Below are 22863 nucleotides of genomic sequence, written 5' to 3'. Positions count from 1 at the left end.
AATATGTTAATACACTTCCCAATTTACAAATACAACAATAGTTTATTAGGGCGTAAATAAATTGGATAATAATCAAATGTCCAATCTAAAAATGGATTAGACAATATATTATTTCTTTATTTTATTGAATTTGTTGGGCTTGCTATTTCTTGTTAAATATGTTAACAAGATATTTTGCAATTGAGTTGGTATGCTCGCCATCTCTTGGATTTTCTGGTTGACATTTGATTTATGAAAATAATGTTTCCCACATTAAAAATAATTAAAAATACTTGTTCAACTTTGAATAACCTCATTTTTTATTTTAGTTAAGTGGATTTTCCTCATTATAGTTAATAATTTAATGTCACAATTAATCTCTTACTTAAATACAAAAGAACTAACTTTCTTTTATATAAACTGTTACTGAAATAAGGAGTTCAAATTATTGTTTTTATCCCGTTTTGATTGTGGAATTATTTGATTAATCCCAAATAATCCAAGGATAATAATTAGAAGAAGAAAACATAAATAAATAAATAAATAAAACTGCAAACAAAATAAGAAGGCGCCATCTTAGCCCCACAATACCCGTCAAAGTCTGTGTTTGGATTATTCCATAGACCTCTTCCACGATCCCTCTCTCTCTCTCACCTCTTCCTCAAAGACGTATTTCCTCCCTTTCTTCAATGTTCAAACCCTAGCCATGCCTCGATAACACCTGCTCCGTCCTTTGTCATCAGTTTTTAGGTTATTTAGACATATATATATTATATATATATACAGCCATAGTGATAACGTTCACTGATGATGGAGTTTGCAAGTTGCGGGTGTTGGATCAAACTACCTTTCTTTCTAGGGCTCTGTTTATTAGGGTTTGGTCTCAACTTCGGAGAAGCATTGAAGGTTCCCTTTAGGGTGAAGGACGTACTGCCGGTTCTTCCACGACAGATTTCATGGCCCGTTCTCAACAATTTCCATACCGCCGTTGACTTGTTGCCTTCATTTGTTGGATCGGTGTCTACAACCAATGGGTCTATTCAGTGGAATGGTTCTTGCTTTTCCAATAATGAAGCCCACTTTGAGTTGACCGAAGGCGATCGCGGTTTGGGGGGAGGAATTCTCCATCTAACGGTCTGCTTTCTCTAGCTCATTTATAGAAACATATTTGATTCCTACGTTTTCTTATTTTTGAAATTGCGGCTCGAAATAATTTGAAATTAAAAATTGAAGCTTCTCTGAGAAGCTTGATTTGAAATTTAACCCGTGTCGATTCTGCAGACCTCTGAAGCTCACAGCTGGACTTGTATGGATCTGTATGTGTTTGCTACTCCATACAGAATTACCTGGGATTATTACTTCTCTTCAAGGGAGCATACTTTGAAGTTAGATTCCTGGGAGGATCCTGAAGAATTGAAATATGTGAAGCAAAATGGAATCTCTATATTCCTGATGCCATCGGGTATGCTTGGAACCTTCCTTTCTTTAGTGGATGTGCTTCCACTGTTTTCCAACACTGTTTGGGGGCAGAATGCAAACCTAGAGTTTTTGAAGAAGCACATGGGTGCTTCATTTGTGAAACGACCGCAGCCCTGGGCTACAATCATTAATCCAGACGATGTGAATACTGGAGATTTCATAGCATTGTCAAAGATCCGTGGCCGATGGGGTGGGTTTGAAACATTGGAGAAGTGGGTTACTGGTGCTTTTGCTGGTCATACCGCTGTTTGTTTGAAGGATGAATCTGGTAAACTCTGGATTGGTGAATCTGGACATGAGAACGAAAAGGTAGCTGCTTCTTTTAATATATATATTTATATCTTCTTCTTACTATGAAAATTCTAGGGTGAAGAGATTATTGCGATAGTTCCATGGGAAGAATGGTGGGAAGAAACGTTAAAGGATTCTTCTTCGAATCCTCAAGTAGCATTGCTTCCATTACATCCTGATGTTCGTGCAAAATTTAATTCTAGTGCTGCATGGGAATATGCGCGTAGCATGTTAGGGAAGCCGTATGGATATCACAACATGATATTTAGTTGGATTGATACAGTTGGGGATAATTATCCGCCACCTCTAGATGCTCACTTGGTGAGACTATATTCGATATTGTTTTTCGTACTTTGGCTTTTTGTTGTTCATGTAACATGACCATATTCTTCTTTCAGGTCATTTCTGTCATGTCAATGTGGACAAGGTTACAGCCTGCTTATGCTGCAAATATGTGGAATGAAGCTCTCAACAAGCGGCTTGGGACTGAGGTAGTAATTCTTCACATTCATTGCTTGTTGCTAGCAAATGTGAAAGTAATTGAAGAAACATAGATGGATGACATTTGGAAAATGAACATTGTCGTCCCCATTTGAATTTCCATATTTTAGTAAGGTCTATGGAAGAAACTTTTCCCCATTTGAAAACACTTTATTTCGGTTTTTTATCTAGATATAAAATTAGAGACAAACATGTTTGAAAACTTTCACTTAGTATTACATATTTCTCATCTTCATCCTGATATAAAAACATAAATTATGGGTCATTATGTCTGGTTTCCAAAAAGAGCATCACCTTGACTTGTGAAGTTAATTGGGCTGTATCATTTTTCCTCCATTCACCCTCGATTTCCTTCTATTAACAGGATCTTGATTTATATGGAATCCTGACTGAGACTGAAAGACGTGGTATAACTTTCGACCAATTGCTGACAGTACCAGAGGATGATGATTGGGTATATAGCGATGGTAAATCAACAACTTGTGTAGCGTTTATCTTGGCAATGTACAAAGCTGCTGGTGTATTCGGTCCTATTTCAAACTCAATTCAAGTAACCGAGTTTACAGTAAGTATCTTACTCCTGATAACAAATAGTGGCTTAAACGGGTGTGGTGTCTTTACCAAATCAATGATAGTAAGTAGAAAAAAAATTAAACTATGAACCTAAAAAAGAGCTCTTGTCTCTAAAAAGAGAATGCATGCTTCTCTATGACATTATCTGATTTGTATATATTTTCTGAAACCTAAAGAATCCGGCATATTCTCATTACTGTCAGATTCGAGACGCATACATGCTGAGAATATTCGAGGATAATCAAACACGTCTACCAAAGTGGTGCAACCATGATGATGAGGAGCAGTTACCGTTCTGCCAGATTCTTGGCGAATATCGCATGGAATTGCCCCAATACAACAGCTTAGAGCCATATTCAAACATGAATGAGAATTGCCCCTCTCTACCACCAATCTATGATCGTCCTTCACACTGTTGAAACCAAAATGGAGGCTTTAATCTTGCTAGCTTGTATCTATGCTTTTATTTCATTTGCAAAAAGCAAGACTATTAAACATGTTTTCCATGGATCAAAATGTTGTATAGAGAACATATATTAAACGTAGCACTAAAAAATAACTATTTTCCCTTATATATTTAGGTTGTGTTGCCAAATTAAGACGCTAGGTCTCTAAATGGGTTCAGTTTAGAATATGAAATTGGTTTTTTTAGATTTTTAAGTTTTAAATGTTTTAATGGTAAATTTGAATAAATTCAATCATTTATATTTATATATACTGAGAGTAAGGTTTTGATTCTTATATTATATATATTATGATATATAATGAATGCTTATTACAAATTTATAATTCTATAATTAAAATTCTAATAATTTGAGTATCAATGAGTATGAATAATCTGTACATTGAATATATGAGCAAAAGTAGATATAATAATTTAATATTTGGATTTTATTCCATGCAAATTTAGAGAAATTTTAAATTTTATAAAAGGAAACCATGAAAAGTATAATTTCAAAATATAAACTTGAAAAAAATCATTCAGATTTATATGGGGAATAATAATTATATATGATAAGATATTTAAATTGAATTTATGACTTGTTTAAATATATTATTTATTTACTTTATAATTTTCAATTATCACCTTAAATCATTGAATCATTCTAACTTCCTAACTAAATAAATAAAATTCATATTCTCATACGAGTGACAAAATATATATATATATATATAGAACCAATTTTAGATGATAATATATAATTATTATTAATATATATGGGTGAGTAATAATATATAGGTGAAGAAAGTTTTAAATTTGGGTTAATTTATAAATGCACCTTATAGAATGAGAATATTTTAAAATAAAATTGTATAAGTATGATTTTTTAAAAAAAAAAGTAATCTCTTTAAATATTAGTTATTTTGAAATACACACTTTTCACTATTACAAAATAATTATATTTGTATTTAAATATAATATTCTCATATTTTATTTATTTTATATGAGAATTGACCATAAAAAGGAAATTAGAGAAGGGAAGGAAAGGAAATGTGAAAGAAAATAATATGATATTTAAAAAAAAAGTTGAAAAATAATTAAAAAAATTATTTTATTTTAATAATAAATTAAAGCCAAATATATATAAATATATATATATATATATATATTATGGTTAAAATTTGGTCTCTCTAAACAAAAAAAATTGAGAGAATATTGTTGGTGGTCTTTTTTGTGGTATTTTTAGTATAGGAGAAGATTTATTTGTCTTTTTATTATTTAGATTTGTGTTGGTGTTTATTTTGTTCAATACGACAATTTATTTAACCAGGTCAGATTTGTCATATCGAATTTTTATAATTTGAATAATACTCATAATCTTTGGTGGGTCGTTTATTGCTTATACTCTCCAATCATGTTTGTGACAATTTCTCGAGTCTATATTCGTCTCCATCTTTGCAGCAAAGAAGATGATGTTGTCAGATTTGAAGTTCTTTTAAATATTTTTTATAAAGAGTTTTTGGAATTTATCTATCATCTGAAGGCCCTTTTACATGTATTTTCTAATGATTTTTATGAATTCCTCGCTATTTTGACCATATTTGTATATGGTCAGTTATTATTTGGCAAAATTATTTCTGGTACCAACACTCGGACAAAGATTAAGTTTACTATCATTGAAAATTCTGGGTAGAGATTTTTTCGACACCGATTAAATTAGTTTGTTCGACTTTCTCGCATTCATCACTCATTGTTATTAGATTTAAATGAGTTCGTCTCTATAGTTTTCTTAAAAAAATTGCGTGATTGGTGGATCAGTTCTATTAAAATATTTTTAAATATATATTATGTAACATCTATATTTAAATTTTTAGATGTTATATTTAATTATTTACAAATTAATGATATTTATGTAACTCATTGTTTGATTTGATTATATATAAAAAACTCCTGACTCGTTTTAAAAATTAATTATAAAAATATAATTAACTTTAAGGTTTAAAAGGGTGAATTTTAGATAACTAATATTTTAAAATATTATTTACAATATTCATACTTTTTAATAACTTTTGTCAAAATTTTCTGATAAAGGTACGTATATGTATTATTTCTCTAAATTTATTTTAAAACTTATTTAAAATATTATTAATTATCACTTCTCCTACCCGATCTTTTAAAATAAAATAAATAAATAATATAATTGAATAAATGAAGGGTAGTTCCAATAAGTTTGATATCAACATAAGGTTTTTTTCGCAATATTAGGAAATTAAAATATTTAACGTGTAAAAAGACTGTTTTTTATATGGGTTCGTCTCTTGGTAACAAATGAGGAATAACCTCAGTGCTATGTATCACGTGCCCGTCTCCAAACAGAAATGCCCCAAAACGTCCGTTATTGGCATTGGTTTGTAAAGGAAATTCATCAAAGATCAACTTCAAATATTTATCCAAATCGCTATACTCGATGGTTTTAGATGATTTTGGATGTTTTAGAAAGCTTGAAGAGTCCAATACAAGGTCGGTTTAAATCCAAGTTCGAATGGAATCTCTTAACCCCAAGATATCGACAGTGCAAGACAATGCGGCCAAAACATGATCAAACTAGACATGCTTTCAGTTAGAAATTCATAACTTGAGCCACACGACTTCATAATTGGATTGCTACATATGGATGGAATGCTAAGACACATTCTGATCGAATGGAAATAGTCATGAGTATTCATTCAACGGTTAAGGTGGTCTATGCAGCCCGACAACACAATGTAATTATACCAACTTTAATCCTAGAGCAAACTGAAGCTTGATGTTATTTTGAAAATCCATATCTTGCGACTCACTTGACCATTTGGTACAAGTGAGCTACCATTGAAAATATTTTTGAGTTTTCTTTCTATTGATAACAAGTAGTACTCATGTCTCTACATACAGTCTACGCCAGGTCGCCCGTACGCTAGACTGTTCGTTTCAAGACCAAAGAGGCTCCATCATGAATTGCATGGATTTGCGGCCTCTCTATAACTTCTTAGGAAAAAAGAAACAAGTAGAAAACCTCAGTCCTTTTCCAATGTACCCTGGTTCAGTTTCAATGGTGATCTGAGTAAAAAATTTTAAACATTTGAAGTGTTGGTTTGAATAAGATAATTGAAAATCGAGACAAGAAAATTCTTAAATTTAAAAATGTGTAAGTTGGCCTACACTTGACCATTTGTCTCTATTCAAAGCACATAGTGTAGAATAACTAGTTAACTGTAACTTGGAACTCAACCCAAACTTGTTCCAGTGGGGAAATAAGTCGGTTCAACTTGTTTTTACCGAGTTACCGGTTCCTAAATTCTAAAGATATCCTTGCCTAAGGGTATATAAGGACATAACCTCATTCATTTGAGACACAAAGTAACACCAAAGTGTCTCCAAGTCGTAGCGAGGTCTTCTCTGAAGCTCATTGTTGCGAGGAAAAAATCAACGGTGAGAACGAACGGTTAGTAGTAACCATCGGTCGATTTCCAGATCCACTGGGTAATCCTCCTTCAATTCCTCTACTCTTCGTTCCAGTGAACCGATACCTCCATCAAAGATCTCCGACGCCTTGGTGAGTTTCTGCAGCAACGTGCTCCAATATTCAAAGGCACCGACGAGATCGGATAAAGCTCCATCGGAAAATTGAACCTTTGATTTGAAAATAGAGTTGTCTATGATTTTCAATGTAGTATTCTCGACGAAGTCTTCCAAGAAGCTAGACGACGACGAACGATGGAGCGATTTCTAAGAAAACGTTATCCAGTCCTCGGGAGAATCTCATTGTGTCACTGGAACTCGGTAAAGTCGCAAACCGATAAGCGGAAAATGACGGAACTCGACTACTGCCTTTTCTAGAAATTATTCTTTTCGGATTCCCAAACTGGTAAGGGATGTTCATTTGGGCCCTTAAAGTTCCTATTCTCTTAAAATTGGCTAGAAACTTTAATTCCAAATTAATTCATTAATTTTGAATTAAATTGGTCCCTAGACTTTTTGCCTTGTGCAATTTTGAACTTTAACTTCCAATTTCGGATTATTTTCAATAATTTAGTAATAATTCGACTATTTGATCACGTCCAATTCGACCCTTATAATTTATATATGTCCAATTTTTGCTATAAAGTTCAAATTTCAAAATTTCAAAATTTCTAAGGCTTATTTGGTTAATTCTTTACACCAAATAACTTTTTATCATCAATTGGAGCCTCTAAATCATTTAAGAAAAAATCAAAAAATCATGAATGGTCAAAAATATTATTTTCTATAATTTTTAGGGAACGTTTGGAAAATATCCTAGTTTGAACGCTCGTATCTCGAGCTTTACACTTTGGAAAATTACAAAATTTCAACAGTGGGTCCATAAAATTAGTTTTGACCTCACTAAAAATTTTCAGAACTTTCGAAATACTTTCGAAAAAAAACTCGGTTTAGAGGTGTCATATCAAGAGTCATGTTGCTCAAAAAATTCCAAACTCGAGTTCAAAGTGTTCCTAAAAATATGGTTGACATGCGCAAATATTTTCAAAATTTTCCAACATTTTGGAAAAATTCTTGATTTCGGTTGTGTCTTAAATGGGGCTCCATTACAATCCTTAATCCACATCTTTCTACACTCTTGAACTCCTTTCCTTGTACAAGGATTCACAGTTTAGACTCGACAAGAAAACTCCAAGCAACATGGACGAATTCACATTGATGTTGACATGTGCCCAAAGAACATTTTAGTGTTTCATTACATCATCTTTTGTCTAGAGAAAACCTATCGAGAGTTTAAGGTCACCTTTGAACTGATCATATAGTTATTCTCTAATTAAACTCAAGAAATGATATGCAAACTCAAAGAATTATAAATTTCTTTAATATATACCTTTGTCTAAATCTAATTGAATCTTAGAGTCATCTTTAAGCGAGGAATATGGTTAATCCCTTAAATTATACACATGGTTAGGATATACACAAGCAAAAGAATTCTAAACTCAAAATGCAATGTGTAACGTACCTTCACAAACAACTTGACAAATACATTCAAGTAGAGACTATCCCTCGGGATAGGCGCTTAGGACATAACAGCTTCGACCATTTACTAATGAGTAATCAAGCACCGGACCCTTAATTCACGAATACTCTATTTTCTTTCCTTTAATTTTTTTAAGTAAAACTAAAGTTGCGACACTTAAATTAAATCATCTTACTACGCTTCCACACTTACTAAGATAAAACATGTACGGTCCAATCCCAAAACTTCTATGTTATAGAACTCCACATTGGTTCCTCGTCTCAAAAGATATGACAACATCTTATAGGATAGATTCAAGAGGAAGTAAGGCAATGGATTATGTAGCATAATTCTGTGGAAAAATTCTTTTATATACGAGTTGCGTCTACTATTTAAGTCCCTCATTGCGTCCCCTCCATAGGCACAACACTCGAGTGGTACGTAAGCCATGGGACCAACCAATTTCGGGATGGCACAAAATTATCCTTATAAAAAGAGGACATTTCGAATGGACAAATGAACATAGATCTATGGTACACTTACTTTCTATCCATCCGTTCGAAAAATAAACTAGCCAAAATCTATCAAAAACATATTCCATCTACTTTTCCATTTCATCTCAACCGTTGTATGATGTAGGAAGAAGGTTTTGCACGCGAATCAACGACGATAAAAAAACGCATACAAGTATCTAAAGAAACGACGATGATCTAACCGAATGTAATTATCAAATCAAATGTAATTATCAAAGAAACAACGACGACTACTTCTACTCTTTACTCTATTGCAATGCCTTCTTTTACTTATATCAAACTGAATGTAATTATCAAGGACCCTTTCATTAATTAGAATGAGATTATGGATTATACATTGTGTTCAAGTGACCAATCTTTCGATACTAAAATATCTTTCGAAATAAAATATTTCCTTGAATTACAAAACGAAATTTCATCCGTAGAGTAAACAATTGAAATAAATTTGAACACTCTTCATCATCCGTAAATTATTTTAATTGGACAAAGTTTAAACTAAAATGAACGTCGCTCTTTAATCGAACTTTAATCGAACTTTAACGATCTAACCGAATGTAATTATCAAATCGAATGTAATTATCAAAGAAACAACGACGACTATTTCTACTCTTTACTCTATTGCAATGCCTTCTTTTACTTATATCAAACTGAATGTAATTATCAAGGACCCTTTCATTAATGAGAATGAGATTATGGATTATACATTGTGTTGAAGTGACCAATCTTTCGACACTAAAATATCGTTCGAAATAAAACACTTCCTTGAATTACAAAACAAAATTTCATCCGTAGAGTAAACAATTGAAATAAATTTGAAAACTCTTCATGATCCGTAAATTATTTTAATTGGACAAAGTTTAAACTAAAATGAACGTCGCTCTTTAATCGAACTTTAAAAATTAAACAAAGATAATTTCTCATGGTCATACAAAGATATATAAGCCATCGATCGAGTTACTATCCATCATCCTATCCCTTTGTACCTAGAAATCATGTCAGTCACATAGAAGCTACGTCACATGCGTCCAGACATTTTCCACAAAATTAAAGAAGGGGTGTAGAAGCATCTCGACGTCGGCTTCCTTGACGTCGTTCAATATCCAAAGTGGGTGGCAAACATCGTACTTGTTAATAAAAAGGAAGGAAAGATTATGGTTTATGTAGACTATCGATATCTAAATAAAGCAAGCTCTAAAGATAATTGCATGCTCCCACATATCAATATTTGGGTCAATCACGTGGATGATCACAAATTACTATAATTTATGGAAGGTTCTCATCGTCCTTGGAGATAATAAGAAGATCATGTTCATCACGGAGGTATGAACATTCTTCTACAGAGTAATTTCTTTCAAATTAAAGAATGTTGAAGCCATTTACTTACCAAAGAACTAACACCACCATCTTGCATGGAATTATTCATCGGGAAGTCAAGGTCTACGTTGTTGACATGATCGTCAAATTCAAAGATTGAAACAACCACATCATCAACCTATAGAAATTTATCATTAGGATTAAGAAATACTAGCTGCACTTAAATCCAAAAAAGTACACCTTAAGCATCCAAACTGATAAAATGTTAGAATTTTTTTTATTTCTCAAACAAGAATTGAGGTTGATCCTAAAAAAATTGAATCCATCACTAATAATCATATACCTCAAAACGAGCAAGAAGTTAGATGGTTCGTAGGTAAAATCCAATACATTATTCTCTTCATGAAAAAACTTACCTACACGTGTGATCCTCTCTTCAAGTGTTTGATGAAGGATCATAGATTTATTTAGAATGACTCCTATTAACACTCCTTAGAGAAGGTGAAGATGTATTTACATTCTTTTCCAATTCTCATGCCTCTAAGACCAAATGTTCCATTGATCTTATTCCTTGTAGTAACTAACTTAGATATGGGAAGTATGCTGACCCATGAGAATGAAGATAAGGATGAAGTCATAATATACTATGAAGCAAGAAAAATGACAGTATACGAGCTCACTTATTTTCCTGTGGAGAATTTTGATGGGTACTAGCCTAAGTAACAAAGAGGTTGTGCCACTACGTACAATCCCACCTAGTCAAACTAGTGATAAGGCTAGATCCTATCTATTTTATTTTCCAAAATAATCCTACACTAACCATGCCTTGCTAAATGAATATGATGATTTTTTAGTACAATATCACATACACTATCTAGAAATCTATCAAAGTCAGTGTAGTGTAGTGGTTTGCTTCTTCGCTGACCAACCCATTAAGGAAGAAGGGTACAATGACGAAATGGTGTTTTCAGACACTTGGAGGAGAATATTTGATGGTGCATCAAGAAAAAAAGGCTACTACATCAACATTCTTTTGATTGATCTGTCTAGAATTTAACAATTCTACCTCTGTTAAAATTGACTACACCATCACAAATAACAAGGTTGAGTACAAAGCATGTATCGCCAGGATCAAACTGGAAAACGAAAAGGGTGCTCAAAGGCTAGAGGTAATTGTTGATTCCAATCTTGCAATTTCCCAAGCAAGTGGAGAATGACAAGTAATGGGAAAAAACCTAAAAATATACTAGTCTTTTTTTCACCACTCATATATAAGTTCAAAAGTGTTATATGTTGGGTCAAATTATTTTGACTAAGTGTTGAAATAATTTACCCACGGATATTTTGATAATGAAATAATTTATAAGTTTCAATACAGGTGTATTGAGACAACATGTCACTAGACTTGGATCTAATGAGGGCCATTAGACCGATTTTGATTTTCATTTGCATAGAATTAGACTCACAGTCTAACTCATCGGAGTTAGACGTGCAGTCTAATAGACGTGTAAATTAGACGTGTAAGTCTAAGAGATGCGTAAAGAATTAGATGGATAGTCTAATGAATACGCGGAATTAGACGTGAGTCTAATAAAATTAGACGTACATTCTAACTCATCGGAGTTAGACGTGTAATTCTAATAGATGTAAAGAATTAGACGGATGGTCTAATGAATGCACGAAATTAAACGCGAGTCTAATGGAATTAGACGTAAGTCTAATATATTCGAAATTAGACGTACAGTCTAACTCATTGGAGTTAGACGTGTAATCTAATATATATGTAATTAGACGGGTAGTCTAATTAGTGAAAGTTAGACGTGAGTCTAACTCCTTCAGATAAGTATGAGGTAGAACCGGAATTAGACGTGCCAGTCTAACTCAGTGGAGTTAGACGTGGCAGTCTAATAGTTATTTAATAATTAGACGGGTAGTCTAATTAGTGAAAGTTAGACGTGAGTCTAACTCCTTCAGACAAGTCTGAGGTAGAACCGGAATTAGACGTGCCAGTCTAACTCAGTGGAGTTAGACGTGGCAGTCTAATGGTTATTTAATAATTAGACGGGTAGTCTAATTAGTGAAAGTTAGACGTGAGTCTAACTCCTTCAGACAAGTCTGAGGTAGAACCGGAATTAGACGTGTAGTCTAACTTAGTGAAGTTAGACGTACCAGTCTAATGGTTATTTAATAATTAGACGGGTAGTCTAATTAGTGAAAGTTAGACGTGAGTCTAACTCCTTCAGACAAGTCTAAGGTAGAACCGGAATTAGACGTGTAGTCTAACTCAGTGGAGTTAGACGTACCAGTCTAATGGTTATTTAATAATTAGACGGGTAGTATAATTAGTGAAAGTTAGACGTGAGTCTAACTCCTTCAGATAAGTCTGTGTTAGAACCAGAATTAGATGTGTAGTCTAACTCAATGGAGTTAGACGTACCCGTCTAATTGTTATTGTAATTAGACGCGAGTCTAATTCTATTAGACCAGACGGTCTAATAGACGTTTTTATTAGAAGGAGTTGACTTATTTCATTAGACTGATTTTCTCAAATCCTTCTAACTGAAATACGTCTAATGCTCTGTTTAAGCAATACGCTTGAATCTAGCATTTCTCCTACCCACGTGCTATAGTTGTACCCTACTCCTACTCCACTTTCCATTGAAGATTAGTACAACAGCTATATGCATCCAATCAAGGAATACCACGTAAGAGAATTTTCCTCACATTACCCGTTTTGCAGGTACATCCCTGATGGAATATTCGGCGCACTACCAGTTCGGTACGGCCACGATCCTTGTGTGCTCAGAAGCTGATGTGTACAATGGAGGCTTTCCAATGGAAGAGTGCCACATATCATTCTTGAAGATTCGACCGTTAGCTCCTGCTCAGTATTTAACAAATCTCAAGGACAACGGACAATCTGCCTTACGAATTAGCTTTAACAAGTCTTACGAACAAGCAATCTGATTTTGCAGAGAGAGAGACTACTCAATCATCTTGCTTACTAAACTTATTCTGTGAAGCTTCTTTCTGATTGTATTGTGTGTGAATCGAGAGAGAGAGCTAAATCAAAACACCATTAGCTGAGTGATATTCTTCATCTTGTAATTGAACAGAAAGTGTTCTGTTCAATAGTGAGCTAAGTGTGTAAACTGTATTTGATTCTCATCATATTATAGTGAATCCTTCCGGTGGTTGGAAGAAGGGGTGACGTAGGAGAGTTTCTCCGAACATCCATAAACAAACTGTTGTGTTCTTCTTTTCTGTCATTTTTTCATATTTCATCTTGTGCTACAAACCCAAGTAAACAATTCCGCCTTGAATCAGTTTCAAGTGTTTACACAAGTTTGCGTAGAATAGAAAGAGATATTAATCCCTAATAGGATTTCTATCAAACCATTTTTCATAAGCCTTCATCATTAGCCAGACCCCCGTCTTTAACGATAAAGCCGATCCTATCATTATATTTGTTCAGACTCCGATGAGTTACACAAAAGTATTAATGTTCTTGCATCTCTTGCTAATATGACATAAATTCTCAATGGGATCTAGATCAAGCCTCTCAAAATTCAGCAATGACGTAATAGAGTGTATGAGAACGACATGGTTTCCAACATTGGAAGTTCAAATAAGTCTACATCAAACCTGGGTGTACCTGTCGCATTTTAGAAAGAAGGAAAGACGAGTTCTTCACAAATTAGCAATTACGTGTTGGTGGTAGGCTTGCTTTATCGTTGTTCTTTTGATGGGAAAACATATTTTTTTAGACCAAGTCAAATTTGCATGAATTATGGACGAATTACATGTTGGGGCTTGTGGTTCTCACATGAACGACATGACACAATCCAAGATATTCTTTGACTTGGATACTATTGGAAAACTCTAGAACATAAGTGCATCGCCTTCATCAAGATGTGTCATAGAAGCTAGATTTATGTAAACATAAATTGTACCCGTGCTTCCCTCCTTTATAATAAAACTTCACCTAAGCCATTTTCTACTTGGGGAATTGATATCATTGATAAAATCCATTCCTAGGTGTCCAACGGTCATGATTTCATCCTAATTGCAATTCCTTCAAAAAATGGGTAGATACAACTTCATATAAAGTCCTTAAATCATTCCATATAACCAAGTTCATACGTAGCAATATTATCAGCCGATATAGGGTCCCCACGCTATGATCTCTAAAAATGGCCAGTGCTCAAACTCCTCGAAAAATTTAACATTTACCATCAAAAGTCTTTGCGTCATCCACCGCAAACTAACAGTAGCGTTAAAGTCCACAAATAAGAATGTGATCACTATCATAAACATACCCAATTATACGTACAAATACTTCCATGAATAGATGGTTTACGCGTTATGGAGTTACAGAACAATGGCAAGGACGTTGACATGTGAAACACCTTACTCCTTGGTTTATGGAATGTAAGTTGTTTAACCTATAGAAAATGAGTTTCTTACCTTGAGAGTTCTTTTGGAAAGCCATGTCATGGAAGAAAACTAGGCCTATCTCGCTATTATAATCTTAAGAAGGACTAAAGGCTCAAAGATCTATGTAAGACGAATGCATACCAACAACGTATGCAAAATCGTTTAACTAAAAAAATTCAAACCATGACATCTTCTCGATGAAGACCTAGTTTTGAAATAGACTTGGGAATTACAAAATCTGAGAGGGAAATTCTAGCCACACTGGGAATGATCTTATAATATTAAACAAATCTTTTCTAAAGGCATAGTTCGCTTGGCCACCCTCAATGTCCACAAATTCTCTTCTCCGTTCAATCTTGATGCACTCAAGAAGTACTACGTCTGAGACAAAGGAACTCAATCAAGTCACGGTCATTTCTCTATATTGATGAATGTCATTTTAAAAAAAAGAAATATTCAAATTTTATAATCTTCAATGAGTGTCAAAACATTTAATAAAAAAGAATAGAAATGGGATCAATTTACCATAGAAACGAGAAAAAATCATTCCACAAGCTTGAAACGTTTCTTAAATGCATTAAGACCCCTAAATCCTCACTAGTGGCCCTTTTTAAATCCTCTAATCACATTCTCTTATCCGTGTGCTAGGAATATTCCCCAACGGGTCCTAAAATGAATTCCTTCCTTCATATTAAGGACACTTTCCTACAATCATGCATTAAACCAATATTTTTTTTATTATGTGTATTTTTAAAATTCTCATCCAAAATTCTTCAACTCGTATTGCTATGGTCAATTCTTAAATGCACCAAAGACCCCTAGTTTCATGCTAGGAGCATTTTCCAAATACTATTTTCATGTGCTTTGGACCGTGTTCTAAGAACACTCTCTAGTAGATCATACATCGAACTTCTTAGTTCATATTAATGGTAGTTTAGGAAAAAACACTTGTTAAGACCACTAGTATAACTATGAGCATTCTTGAAAAATCTTGTTTTATAAAACCCTTCAGTAGGCATGATAAGGTCATTTCTTAAAAAAATTATCACAAAACCCTTAAGATCATGCTTAGGTCTCCGTTCAAAATCGAAATACATATGAACATTATTCCTCTCAAACAAGGATATGTAGGTCGTCTATCTTGTAGGTTCGGTCTTGTTCATAAAAATTATTTATATCTTGAATTAGAATGGATTACTATCCATCTTAGTAAGAGAATGATCAATGATATAATTAAACAAGTAAGTTTTGAGACCAGATCTTAAACGAAGGACAATTTGATGCAGAATTTTAAACCTTCCTAATATTCACATAGAGGAACATCTATTTTAGATTCCCTATCGTATATTGTGATCGCTAAATATTTTCAGATTCAAAGGTTGGTGACATTAAATCTGAAAAAATTGAAACTCCGGGTAACTGAGTAAAAAATCAATGAGTCAAAATATTCATCAAAGGTTGAGACATTAAAATTACCACCGGACAATAATCTATGTGTATCAAATAAATGAAAAATCAAGAATAATTTTTATGTGTAGGTCGAGGCTTTGAAATCACCATCAGATGTTGGCTAGGTTTACTGATTCTACTAGATAAACCTAGGTTGCAAATAGAAAAATGATTACTATTGGAGGTTGATATATTGAAATCGCTATTTATGCCTCACATGGATATCATCTCCGAGCATAAATGTTTCAATTTTATAAGATACACATTATGTATCGGTTGACTTTTGCATAAAGTTTTCAAGGATTTCTCTAAAAAAATAGAAGTAGACGAGTTTATGAGACACTTGACCCTAAAGTAATCATCTAACACAAAAATAAGAACTCTATTATTGAGCCGAAAGATCTAATACTAGATGACCATTTCAATGTGACGGCTCATATATGATTAAAAATCGCCGCTCGTCGATTGAAGCACGATCGGCACAAATAGCACGATCGGCACGAACGAGACGATTTACAAAGTAAGTGACGCTAACCCTAAATCTATTAGAATTACATCAATATCTTTTCTAAACGCTTTGTTCCTGGTTGCGAGCGTCGATTAGTTCTCTAATCTTGGGTGTTTATGGAAAGTTGTCTTTAGAAGCGATTTAGTCGTTAAATCTTTAGGGTTTCTGAATTGTCCTGTTTCTACATTTACTCTTCTTTATTACTATGTTATTCTCTTCAATAATGGGGAAAAGAACAAAAATAAGGCGAAAGAAGTAAAAGAATTCGGGGAAATTGATACAAGCAAAAAAGTAGTGGCTGAAACAAAGCAAAAACAGAGTTCTAAGAATGCTGAAATAGAGCAGAAACAAAGTTCTATGAATTCTGAAATAGAGCAGAAGGAAAACAAAGAAAATTCTCATAAAAAAACTAAAATGACGGAAAGTATTCAGGCAGAAGTCAACAAATATGTAAAATAGAGGGTTGAATATAATGAAAGTACTAATCTGTACGGACTAAAGAATCAAATTTCGAAATTGCTGTTTCAAGCGAAGAAAGAAGAGATTGTTCATAGGAAGGAAAAAACTCAACAATTCATAACCCAACTTAATATTTACTAAGGACCGGAAAATAAAGAGTGAAGAGATTCTTTCGAGTTTAAATTACTCCTTGAAGTTGAAGAGAAATGCATTAAAGAGTGGGAATATGTAGTTGTTGGTAACTATATAGGAAAAAATTGTGTATCTTTCCTGGTCACTAAGGATGCCTTGCTAAAGCAATGAGACCACATTGGACTGGAAAAGGTATTTGCAAATATCAATGATCTTTATTTCCTAATGTTCAAGCAGGGAACAAATTTGGAGAATATTCTGAAGTTGGGGCATACTTATGTTGGGTCAAACTGCATGAAGCTGGATAGATGGTCTGAAGGATTGAACCTACGTAGCAAATCGAAAGAAAAACTCAAATTTGGTTCAAACTAAGGAATATTCCGACTCATATGTACAATGCAGAAGCACTTAGTCATTTTGTTAGTCTACTAGGAAGACCATTGTATATGGACTCAATCACGGAAGAAAGATAAAACATCACATATGCTAGGATAAACATTGAAGTTTAGCCTAGAAGTACTCTACCAGCAAAAATGACAATTATTGATAGAAGAGGCAAGCCCACAATCATGGATATTTCATATGAATGAAGGCCAAACAGATGTGCACTCTGCAATACTTTTGAACATGTCAGTAATCAATGTGAAAAAACAATTGAAGAACAACAAAAAATCTTGAAAGTTAAAAAATATAAGGATAACCTAAAAGTTCAGGAGCAGAATGAGAAAGCCTAGGAAAATGAAACTGAAGAATCAAGAACTAGAAAGCATCTACAAGAAACAAAAGATGAAGAAGCAGATGATGAAAATGTTGAGGATTCAGAAGAAGAAGAAGTTGAAAAATAAGAGTAAGGAGAAGATGAAGAATCAAATCAAGAAGAAGAATTAGAGGGTGAAAATGAAGAAGAATTAGAGGAAGAAAAATGTGAAGAATTAGGGGATGAAAGCAATGGAAAATTAGCAGATGGAAGTGATAGAAAAGAGTGGAGGAAAGTTAAATGGAGACTATAAAAGTAGATCGAAAAAACTTAGGCAAAGTTAAAGCCATTGAATGCGCAGATCACAAAAAAACATCATCATATGCAACAGTTCAATCACCAATAGTAAAGCCTAGAGCCAAACATGTGAGGATGCGATGTAAATATAATCGCTGGAATTCGAGGAATGCAAATTGAGTTTTGAGGAATGCAAATTGGGATTCTAAACTAGAGTAAGAGTACTGAAAGAGAAAGTTCACAACATAATTAGAATTTTAAAACTGTAGGTCTTGTATGCTTTTGTTGTTTTTTATTATAATCTCTTGTTTGTTTGTTGTTTCCAATCAGATACTCTAGGGTCGTTGTTTGTCATCCTTTAATCAAAGATAGAGATTGTCATCCTTCAAACAGATACTCTATTTTGAGAACTTTTGGTTGCACGGTCTACTATCATGTCAATGAGGGGAAGTTGGAGCCAAGAGCAAAGAAGGGAGTATTTGTTGGTTATGGGAATGGTGTGAAAGGATATAGGATCTGGTCCCCTTCTGAGAGGAGGGTTATTCTGAGTAGGAATGTTATCTTTGATGAAAAATCTATACTTAACCCAACTGTGAAGTTCACCATTCCGATAGATTGTGGTATCGAGAAACAGGTGGAGCAGGAAAAGACTGAGGCTAGTTGTGAAGCAGAGAAGAGTTTTTCTCAACCACTTTCAGCGGAAGATTTTTCAGTTGCTCCATCATCATTTGTAGAACTTCAAAATCTAGCTCTTAATCGCCCTAGTAGAGCTAATTTTGGTGTACCTCCTATAATGCATGGATATGAGGACATGGTTTTCTATGCTTTACAGGTTACAGAGGAAGTGGATCCTCATGAGTCATCCACCTACAAGGAAGTTGTTGCGGGAACTGAGTCTTTCCAATGGCTTGCTGCCATGGGAGATGAGATGGCGTCACTTCAAAAGAATCAGACTTAGGAATTATCTAGAAGACCACAAGGGAGAAAGATTGTCACTTGTAAATGGTTGTTCAAGAAGAAAGAAGGGTTGTCACAAGATGAGGGGGTCAAGTATAAAGCTAGGTTAGTTGCTAGAGGGTTCAGTCAGAAAGAGGGAATGGACTATAATGAGATATTCTCACCAGTAGTCAGACATACTTCCATCAGGGTGCTACTTGCTATAGTTGCACATCAGGACCTGGAACTCGAACAACTAGACGTGAAGACAACTTTCTTACATGGAGAGTTGGAAGAAGAGATATACATGACTCAGAAAGATGATTTTCAGGAACCTAAAAAAGAGGAATATGTTTGCAAGTTGAAGAAGTCCTTATATGGACTGAAACAGTCTCTGAGGCAGTGGTATAAGCGGTTCGATAGCTACATGTTTAAGATTGGCTATTCAAGGAGTCCGTATGACAATTGTGTCTACTACAACAAGCTCAAAGATGGTTCCTTCATCTATTTGGTATTGTATGTAGATGATATGTTGCTAGCTGCTGAGAAGAAGTCTGACATTCAAAAGTTGAAGGGACTACTCAATATAGAATTCTAAATGAAGGATTTAGGTGCTGCTAAGAAAATTCTGGGAATGGAGATCTACAGAGATAGAAGTCGTACGAAGCTATTCTTGTCACAGAAGGGGTATATTCAGAAAGTTCTATCGAGGTTTGGAATGGCTACTGCTAAGTCCATTGATACTCCTAGTGCTTCAAATGCACATTTGTCTTTAGTATTTGCACCTAAATCATCTCAGGAGAAGGAATACATGTCACATGTTCCTTATGTTAGTGCAGTGGGAAGCTTGATGTATGCTATGGTCTGCACTAGACCGAATCTTGCACATGCTGTTAGTGTTGTCAGTAGGTTCATGGGAGACCTTAGTAAGGAACACTAGCAAGCAGTGAAGAGGATTTTCCACTATCTCAGGTGTACATCTGATATTGGTCTCAGTATGGTGGTGATAGTCAGTGTCTAGTATCTGGTTACTCAGATTCTGACTATGCTGGAGATATAGACAGTTGAAGATCGATGACCGGTTATGTATTCACGCTTGGTGGTTCTGTTGTGAGTTGGAAGGCTACTCTGCAACCGACAATAACTTTGTCTACTACAGAGGTAGAATATATGGCTTTGACAGAAGCTGCCAAGGAGGGAATCCGGTTGAAAGGATTGGTTAGTGACTTGGGTCTACACTACGATCAGGCTTCAGTGTACTGCGACAGTTTGAGTGCAATATGCTTAACCATGGATCAAGTTCACTATGAAAGAACAAAACACATTGATGAGAGGTACCATTTTCTGATAAGTGAGAAGAGGATCAAGGTAAACAAAGTGGGGACTGCAGACAATCCAGCTGATATGTTTACCAAGCTGGTTCGGCAGAGAAAGTTTCAATACTATTTGAACTTGCTCAATGTTAGAAGCTGTTGATTGCCCTTGAAGGGGCAAGGCCTGAGGCAGAGTAGGGCACATATGGGCATTCAGTGTAATGCATCTGTTTTGTTTATCTGGGTATTCAGTATAATGCATCTGGAACATCTGGTATTTAAAGTACATCTGGTGCATCTGGCTATCTGCGAAAATATTCAAGTCAAGGTGGAGATTTGTTGGTTTCTTTTCCTAGAATATTCTTTTTGGGTGATTGTCCCACATAGGAAGTGAGCAAGAAAAATGTCTTGACCTGGCCCTATAAATAAAGGGCTTGGGTGTTAGTTTTCTCTTGAACTATTGAGTATCTATAATCCGTGTTAACGATTATAGTGGAATATTTTTTCAGTGGCTCTGCCCGTGGATTAGTCAGCACTTTTGCTGGATACCATGTTAAATCGGGTGTCGTTTTCATTCTGTCTTTTACTATTATTATTATCATTGTTCTCGCATCCGTTATAACAGTCTTCTTGTCTAAAATCTGCATTTTTAGTTTGTTTTTTGGACATCAAGTAACTCATACTTCTTCCACCTCAAACTTGGCAGTCATTAATACCAACAAGAACTACAACATGGACATCTTTTAGAAACCTCCCTAGAATTTGTTAAGAACCCTCGAAGGATCATCTTGGCTCTACAACTTCCTCTCCTCTCGAACAACCTCGCTCTTATACCACTTGTTGATATATCAGGATATGAAGTATCCCTTAATGTAAAAACAACAACAACCCCGAAAATTCGTGGAAACGAAAGAGAGCAAACTTAAGAACGCAAACATAAGATTTATAGTGGTTCGGCCAAAACATGCCTACATCCACTTTTGAAGAAAAAGAGGCTCTCAACTTTATTATGAAAATTGTTATAGGAGTATCATAATCTTGAATACTCACACACAACTCACACACAACTCACAAGAAAGCAATGCTCTCAAGGAAAAGACTTGGTTTTCTAAAGTGTCCGACTACGTCTTTAAATAAGCCTCAATTAGTTCAAAATCGATAATTTGTCCAAAACTCTCAGAGTTTTCAAAATATTTTTACAATATTTCCTAATTGTATTTCCATAACAAAAGATATAATTTTCTTTTGTGATAATCTTATTCCTAATATCAAAATTATATACTAAAAAATATAGTTTCTTTTTGTTGAATATATCATTTTTTTGTACCAAGATTGTGTATCATTAATATACCATATTTGTAATATTGTAAATTCATTCTCAACAAATTTATCATTTTTTTTGTAATTACAAACAAAACTATTTAATTCCATCGTTTACAAAATCATCCTAAAATAATACGTTAAACTAATTATAATCCCATCACTTGTAGCCTACAAAAAATAAGACTAACTAATTTTCTTCATTATTATAATTAACTTCTTCGTCCTCCAAATTTAACGCACCTATAAAATTTTTTTTAACATATATATATATGATCAAAATTAGTAATTTGTATTGACATTAATAATTTAGAACATGAACAAATTACCTCTAAAAAAAGAATTCCCTTGGGTAAAATCTTTGATTCATTTTTTTCTATCCTCTTTGCTTACATTATGAATAATGTAACACATATATATGAAGAGATCAGTTCACAATTTGAATGAAATAATATAATTTTCTAATAAAAATTCCTAATTTCATTTAGGTTATACAAAATAAGATTAAGAAGAGAGATAGTTTAATCTGAAAAAGTATTCCACGGGAAAGTAAAAGTTTTTTTTTTATTTTGGGTCGTTCAAGAAACTCATTTCATTTGTGTATGTGCTCCCCCAAAACATATGGTATTCTATTCCATATTGGAATACATGAATCCAGAGCAATTGAAAAAAAAAGATCCCATTCCCTTTGGGAATCAAATTAGGCCCTGCCCCCGTCCTCCCTTTGATAGAAAAGAGAGATGAATTCATGTATTTATTGGATGATGAATCCCCGCTGCCTCCTTGAAAGAGAGATGTCCTGAACTATTAGACGATGGGGCATACTTGATTGACCGTCATCATACTATGATCATAGTATGAACACTTTTTTGAAATTGTCAATAAAATGCTATGATTAGATCCAAGTTATCTTTTTTTTTCACGATTTCATAGAATTTTTTATTTGTTATTAATGAATTTTTCTAGTCAATTAAATTCAATTTGAATTATAAAACATATTAATCTAGAATCATTAATATAATTATATATTAATAATAACCGTCTTAACTTAATAAAAAAATTCAATTTTAAAAAGAATAAATAGAAATAAAATACATTATAATAAAAAAAAATAATACGAAAAAAATATTAATACATAATCCAAAAATAGGATTCCCTTATAGAGAAATTTGTTCCTAAGATCAGA

At 33.8% G+C, this 22863-nt stretch overlaps 1 protein-coding gene across 1 annotated transcript; it reads left to right on the top strand.

Annotated features, from left to right (window-relative positions):
* The first annotated feature begins 612 nt into the window (after positions 1–612).
* Positions 613–3407, top strand: LOC124914283. The gene is made up of 6 exons (XM_047454796.1): positions 613–1113; positions 1261–1767; positions 1825–2070; positions 2148–2240; positions 2615–2815; positions 3027–3407. Exons 1-6 carry the CDS (start codon positions 787–789, stop codon positions 3240–3242), a joined length of 1590 nt encoding a protein of 529 aa, XP_047310752.1. The 5' UTR covers positions 613–786; the 3' UTR covers positions 3243–3407.
* Positions 3408–22863: the final 19456 nt, after the last annotated feature.

The sequence above is a fragment of the Impatiens glandulifera genome, chromosome 9, assembly GCF_907164915.1.
Source record: "Impatiens glandulifera chromosome 9, dImpGla2.1, whole genome shotgun sequence".
NCBI lineage: Eukaryota > Viridiplantae > Streptophyta > Magnoliopsida > Ericales > Balsaminaceae > Impatiens > Impatiens glandulifera.
This window is presented reverse-complemented; position numbering and strand designations above follow the sequence as displayed.